Source organism: Oreochromis aureus, linkage group 5 (genome assembly GCF_013358895.1).
Source record: "Oreochromis aureus strain Israel breed Guangdong linkage group 5, ZZ_aureus, whole genome shotgun sequence".
NCBI lineage: Eukaryota > Metazoa > Chordata > Actinopteri > Cichliformes > Cichlidae > Oreochromis > Oreochromis aureus.
This window is the reverse complement of record NC_052946.1, coordinates 26656988-26664655: the sequence shown is the minus strand read 5'-3', so window position 1 is coordinate 26664655 and position 7668 is coordinate 26656988. Positions and strand designations below refer to the sequence as shown.

Here is a 7668-nt window from a genome sequence, read left to right as displayed (position 1 = left end):
AATGATGAATTCAGTGGCTCAACTTTATGTTGTTTGCAGTATAGGAGTTGTTGGTGGGTTCCATGGGATTTCCGCCCTTTGAGCTGCTGTTTAGCAAAAAAAAGAAACCCTTGTTGGCTACTTTAGGAAAACTGGGAGGGAGGGCAGGGGGGAAATTAAATTCAGTATGTTTTGGCTCTGAGAGTTATCAAGGTAGTTTACACTGCACAATTTGCTCCGGGGCAAGAAACAGCAACACTACAATACCAAGCTTAGGAAACTTGCAAGGGGAGATAGTTATATTGCTTTCATCTCTAGCTCTAAATTCCTCACCAAGTGGGACCTTCTGTGGTCTCACAGCGAATGACACAAACAGCATAAACATCAGAGTGAGACTCATCTGTATGCGTCAGTGCAATCAACATGCTACCAGTTCTTGCAGAACATAAAAAAAGAACTGAAAGCTATTCTGAAAATGCAAGATGGGTTGTTATGAGATTCTCATCTAGCCTCAATGTTCTTGTGGTTAAGAAGATTTGGCCTGTACAGTTCTGTGTGGATTTTGTCAAGTGAATGACTCAAGATTCAGATTAATCTCCAGGTTTTTCAGAGCCTAAAGGGAGATCCAAACATGAGCTGATTAGCTCATCATCCATCACTTTGTCCCTGGTGGTTGGTTGCTAGAGTTGATTGAAGACTGCAGTTGCCTAGGTAACCCCGTAATATATTAATGTATTTATCATATGTCAGTCAGTTGTATCCTCAGTTTTCACTGGTAGTCGCTCAGTCACTTGCCTCAGAGTTGAGAGAAGTTAAACTTGGGATTTGCCTACTTTCTATCACCAACTTTTTCTTCACCCATCATTGGTTGACTTTCTGTGGTCTGTGGTGATGTGATCACCTCATCGCTGCACACTTCCTGTGTGGACTCCCATTAGGAAAAAAAAAAAACTTACCAGCTCGTGACATTTAAATTTAGGTTTCCATTTAGGGATACAACCACCTTCCAACGCTTCATGAACCAAGTGCCACCTACTTGGATGATGTCATCATTCATAGCAATAGTCTGGAGGAGCATGTGCAGTGGGTGGCTGCGGGGCTTTGAAGCAAAATGGGCTCGAGGCCAAAGTAAAGAAAGGTGCAGTTAGAAAGAAGTACAAATGGAAATCTGGATTACATCACTAACATACTAATGTTAAGGTAATAAAAGGTGGCAGCAGTAATTTCACAGCATAAGTGTACTGTCTTTTTCTAATTTGCTCCTATTTATAAAACAAAGACTACCAAACAGCCAACTTGGAAGAAATGAAAAGACTGACTCAACAAACATGCTCTGATAAACCAAATGTACACCTTAAAATGAAACGCATCTCTGTTGTGATGATCTACACAAATAGTGCTTGTTAACAGCCCGAATGGCCCAGAGGAAGAAGTTTTTTGTGAGTCTGGAGATGTGGGACCTGATTGTCCTGAGGTCCCACACCGATCAGAGGGCAGCGGGTCAAACAGATCATGGGTGGGGTGTAAGGGGTCACCTGTGATGGCCCTGGCTTTTCTGACACAGGAGGATCTGATGATGGCCTCCAGGGTTGGGAAAGGTGGATCCATGGGTCCAGGTGAGATCAGCAGACATGTGGGTGCCCAGAAACCTGGACTTGCAATGTGTTTATTTTACACATCATCACTTCTGAGCCTAAAATAAAAAAATTTAAAAAAAAAAAATCTGTTAACCATCCAGTAAATATACTCACTGACTGCTCTTTGTTCACATGTACTTTGAACTTCTCCATCTAGTGGTTGATGAGATTTACTGCAAACATCATCACTTCTGCAGAAACAGGTACTTGTTCAATATTCAATTTTATTTTCCAGTTATGAACTGAAACATGAGTGGAGGACTGCATGACAGCGGACACTTTATACGTTTCTGCATTATGGTTCTCTTCTTTTCCTAGATTTTTCTAGATTTCCTAACAGCCATGAATAAATGAGTTTGTTGGATTTCATTTTAAATGACACAAAATGAAACACTCATCAGTTATCAGAATCAACTCGTCATTCTAGTTTTGGAGAGATTTTACTAATATTTTGCTTGGTTTAATTAAATACTGTCATGTGTTAAAAAAAGTTTTTCAAAGGACTCTCTGCTGTTCTGTGAAAAGTGTCAAATCACAACAAGAGTTTATATTGTAAAGTAAAGATCCTACAATAATACAGAGAAAACCCCAACAATTAGAGGACCCCCTATGAGCAAGACTTTGGTGACAGTGGCAAGGAAAAACTCTCTTTTGACAGGAGGAAACCTTTGGAAGAACCAGGCTGACGGAGGTGCATCCATCTATTGCGACATGTTGGGGGAAGGTGATTGCTGTTAATAATTGTGATTTCCTGTTAATAAAGTGCATTTAATTAGCATCACATGGTATCTGGCACTTCCCCTCTTGATTATTTTTTAATATGACTAATATACGAAAGTCATTGTACAGAAATAATTTTAGTAAAATTACATTGGATTGATTATAGAATGATTCATCCTTTTTTTCTGTTGTCTTTCTTTATTCTTGCCTATTTCCAACAACAAAAAGCTTTTAACAGAAAAACTCAATTGCCAAAACACATGTGCAAGACTTATTTTGAAAGGCAGGGCCTCCTGTTTGCTCAACATTTGCCAAAAATTAAGCTTGTGACTAAAGAAAAATTAACTCCTTGCGCATGTTAAACAGTTAAAAGTGCTGGGCTCAAGTAGTCGGTCAGAAACTTGTGAGGAATTTTATTAGTTGATATTAGTGCCCACAGTGGGATCTATTTGCAAACATGCAGGTATGTAGGAGTTGAAAAACAGGGAGTGTCGTGTTTCCTGGCGTTCCCCAGCGTTATCTGATCCACAGTTCATTTCCACAGTGAGAAACTGATCCTGCACAGCTCTGCATTGAACAAAAGGTAAACTATATTATATTTAACAATTATCTTTTGCCATTTGTTTATACTATAAAAATATAATCTGCTGTTTTATACCTCTGGTAGGATATGTTGCTGTGACTTTTTTAGAGATTGTTCTTATGGCCAGTTTGTGATGGCTGTTGTGTTGTTTCTGTGGAGCTGCTGTTTAAATAAAAGGGACTCAAAGCTTCAGAGCTAGCTCCAGCTTAAAAAGGATTAAAAAAAATGGACACAAGATAATTAAATTAAAATGCACAATTATTTGTAAGTATGAAAAGTTGTCCAGACAGTGACACTTGTGATTTATTTGCATCTTCCAGATGTTCGCTATTGTGATTCCCTTTCTTTTCTTTAAAAGTCAAAATTAGGGCATTAACATTATCTGAGAGGGCTTCTTCTAGTTCTATGTGTTAACTATTAATCTTTCAGAAAAACAAAGTCCAAAGCAGCTTGTGCGTCTGTGTTAGCTGTTCTTACACTAAATTTGGCTTTCCGGGCAGGAAATGAGCGACCTGCTGACGACTCAGAGCCAGAACTGTTACAGGGAGCAGATCCAGAAGGAGATGTTGACCCGTTTAACCTGGAGGAGCCGCTACGCCAAACTCTACCCATCCTGCTACAATCCCAGGAACAACAGCAGAGAGCCCACACAGCTGCCACAGCTGCCAAAGCTACCTGCCGACCCTCAGTGAGCCCCTTCATTCATATTAAAGTGGAAGAGTGAAGATTTAAAACCATGCCTTAGTTGTCTTGAGTATCCACATGTGCTCAGCTATCATTTGTTTTCATGGTCTGGGTAAAAGTAGGTTTATCTGATGTTACTGAGACCCACATAATTAGACTAAAACTGCTGTAGCTTGGCATGAATGTGACATTAATATTAACCAACATTGTTGATGATTCCTGTGCAGCACTTTGGTCAGCGTCTGTTGGCCTTAAATGTGGGACATAAATAAACGTGACTTGATTTAATATTAACCAAGAGTCCAAACCTCAGAAACATGACAGATCCCAGCGACCATGACATTACACACGCATGAAAATAAACATTAACTTTCTGTTTATGTTCCATCAGGGCTGTTGTGCCTCTTGTTGCCAGGACTACTGAGAAGCAGAGCGACCTTCTTCGTCCTCCTCCTCCTCCTGTGTGCTCTGTGGGAGGTGAACAGCAGCTCAGTGTGCCTCCTCTAATGAGGCCGGTTTCGCCCCACACCAGAGAGGCTCTGTATCAGGACTCCTCTCACCATGTAAGAATCACTTTGACAGTCAAACCTTCTTTCATAAAATTAACATTTAAACATTTAAATATAAATATCATCACTTTTGCTGTCATTCCGTAGTTGACTGAAAAAGTGTGAAAGATTGACATTTTCACTGTTTCTGTTAAAGAGGGTAATATTTAGCTGACTTTATCACACTCAGTGACAGAGCAACTTACACAACCAGCAGTGAAGTCCATAAGGAATTATTCACAAATCCATAGGTTGGATTTGAATAGCCTGTTTTGCTGGAGTGTTTCTTTTGGTTCAGTCAAACTAGAATAAAAACAGGAGGACAACCTCATTGCAATTTGGAAAATTTGGCGATTGCCCGGTGATTATAATAAAAACATGTTACATTCAGCAGCCAAATGCACAGTTACAGCCACCAGTTGACTGGTCAGGGGGGGAGTGTGCAACACTCTCGAGCACTGGGTGACCGCCTTCATTCTCAAGGTTACTACAGGCCCCCTGGTGGGAGGAAAACAGCCTCCAAACAATCACAGACTGACTCTCACACAGTTTGGTGAAGATTCACTTTTAACTGTCAACTGCTTGTATTCTGGTTATGTTCTGGTTGTTCTGCTTATTAAAAAAAAAATAATCGCTTTTTTACAGCAACTATGTCACTATTTGTGGAGTAATTTCTAAATTTTTGTTTCAGAGCTACAAAGTTTGGCTGGACTCTGAATCTAAGTAGTCTAAGTAGTATTATCACACACAGTTTACATGTAATTGCCAACTTGACCCCAGTCAGTAGGTCACAGACTGATGGTAGACTGACTCCATCTTGCTGACAACACATAGAAGATAGCAACTCATCATAAGTGGTCACAGACCTGTCCCTGTGCTCAAATCAACCGTTTCAAAGGCAATGAGACTGCAAGTTCACAATATTTTGGTTGTGCCACAATTTTCAGTTTTCTTCAGTGTGACTGTAGCATAACTGAGTGAAGTGAGCTGCAAGTATCTGCTGTAGCAGCAGCCATGATCAATTTCCTCTTTAATCTTTTTATATACGTAGAAAGATAATTAGATATAATAAAATAAACCCTGCAATTTTATAATTTTAGTAAGTTTATTCAGTATATTCCTACATTTGTGTAAAAGTGATGTTTTATGTAATCTATGTGTCTTTTGCAGGGCAAAGGGAGAACTCTGTACTTGCACAGACGTGGACACATTAAACCTGAGGAGAAGTTTAACTTTCCCCTGCTCTCCTCCTGGGATTATGGCTGGAGGCTTGGTACGATGGAGTCACAGTCTATCCCCTGTGGTGTGGAGACTGTGAAATGATGCATACACCTTAGAAAGATAAACTTGTTGAATCTAAAATCACCATTAGGTACTATATGTACTATAACCTCAGTAGTAATCCTGTGTTTTAATACCAGGAGATCCTGTAACAATGACTGATTAAACTATAGTCACTATTTGGAATTTAAATATGTTAAAGGTTACACAAAGCAAAACAAATACACAATGCAAAAAAAAAAAAAAAATACATATACAGGTGTTTTGCAGATGTCAGGTGTTTTTACAGTCTGATTACAGTCAGAGGTGTGTGCCTCAGAGGACCATATTAGGCATGTCCCACGATCGGGGGGTAAATTAGAGTATTCAGAGCAGTCTGAAAGCTGAGGTTTTGATGCAGAGAGATTACATTACATGTGCTGAACAGGTTATTTGAAACTCTGGCCGTGATTAATATGAACATCCACCACTGAAACAGTTCATATGTATGATGAAAATGAAGAAAAATACAAGGTCCTGTCTTAATGTAGAGAAAAAAAGTTAAAACACATTAACATTTTTTGCTAGCTTACCTTATCAGCGTCTACTCATACAAAATCATATTTTTCAGATTTTTCCAGGGTCCAGCCTGTTGAGGTCACTGGGCCAGTGTCAGACTTAGTTTAACTGAACAACATTCACACCATGAAGCTGACTGTGATTAACTCAGACATCTCTGGTTTTACTGTAAATGTGCTCAGCTCCAGTCTGCCACCATAGATTTGTAGATCTGTAGATGCTTTCCGCTCAAATTTTTAATTCTTCAGATTATTGTAATCTTAATTTATCCACAGGTGACTACACGCTGGATTACAGAACTCCGTCCAGCGCCAGGTCATCCTTGGTGAAGAACACCTTCTATGCAAAGAACGGGGTATTCAGCCGCCCAGCAGCCACCGACACCCTGGGCTGAAGTTCTGTTACCCCATTCCAGAGGCTGCTCTTTAAAGAGCACTTCAAAGGCAATCGTGCCAACAGATGTCCAAATATAACCCCAGGCTAATGTGATTTGGGGATTTCCTGGTATTATAAACTCATTTACTTAAAAAAAAAAAATATATATATATTTTTGTTTGTTTTAGAAGTTTTTGAATGGTATGTGTTGAACTACTTAGATTTTGACTTCCTATCAAACAAAAGACAAAACAAAGCTTTGATACATGAGTACACCTGTAAGTGGTCATATTTATCATGAGATGAAATGTCCTGTCAGGAAATATGGTGATGGGAATAAAAAGTGCACATGCAGCCCATCAATCCATCCAGAAATCCAGTACTTCCTGTAATGCTGTCTGTTTACGATGCACATGGCTGTAGGGTTAAGTGTCTAATAACCTGATACCAAGTGTTGGATATTTAATGAGTATCTTGCCTGGAAAGAGTCCGGAAGAAGCAACTGACCTTTATACGCCTGAAACCTGAGTACTAGGTGTATTCCAATGAGCCACCAGAGGAAATGTTACACAGCACAGGCTTAGTATTGTTTTCTAATTAAACATAATTATTTAAAGACTATATTTTCTGCTCATTTCGAGCTCCATAGTTTTGCTCTTGCACTGTACAAATACTGCATGACTCACAGTACAACATAACCCTTCTTTAACTTTTATTGGGGTTTGGTGCAGCTCCTCAGTTTATCATCTGTCTGAAACAAGTTGTCCAGCTCCTCCAGCTTAAAGGAAACTTTCCTCTGATTGGCTGCTGCTTATAAACAGAAGGTGAGTGGAACTTAAGATGAACTGACCGTATTAGTGGATCCTATCTGTTATGGCTCATGCTGAGCCAAAATTAGAAAGAAGAGTGCCTGACACCAAGCAGGCATTTAGAGCAGTCTGGCCACGTTTAATGTAAAAGCATCTCCAAAAGTTGATTCTGGTCATCTGGACGTAGCGTTTTCAGTGGGAGAAACGCCGAAGTCACTTCTTCAGTCTCAGCTGACTGCAGGTTTCCCCAATCTTATAAACAGTACATTTGCATAATGACTGAAACCAGCCCACTGAATGAACACTGGGCTGGGAGGTCAGTTCCTTAATCATAATTATGTAAGAGCATACATGACAGAAGAAAAAAAGAATTATAGATCAGTATAATGTCTAGCTAAAGGTCCTTCTTTGAGTGTTTTGGAACTGAGGCGTTTGTCTTTCATAAGGTCAGCTGTGTGTGTTTTTTGTTAATTAATCACGTACATTGTTTGATT

At 39.5% G+C, this 7668-nt stretch overlaps 1 protein-coding gene across 1 annotated transcript; it reads left to right on the top strand.

Moving 5' to 3' along the window:
- The first annotated feature begins 2709 nt into the window (after positions 1-2709).
- LOC116317102 lies at positions 2710-6986 on the top strand. Its single transcript, XM_031735766.2, has 5 exons — positions 2710-2919; positions 3420-3607; positions 3995-4166; positions 5322-5424; positions 6266-6986. The coding sequence occupies exons 2-5, from the start codon at positions 3423-3425 to the stop codon at positions 6382-6384; spliced, it is 579 nt and encodes a 192-aa protein (XP_031591626.1). The 5' UTR covers positions 2710-2919; positions 3420-3422; the 3' UTR covers positions 6385-6986.
- The last annotated feature ends 682 nt before the right edge of the window (positions 6987-7668 follow it).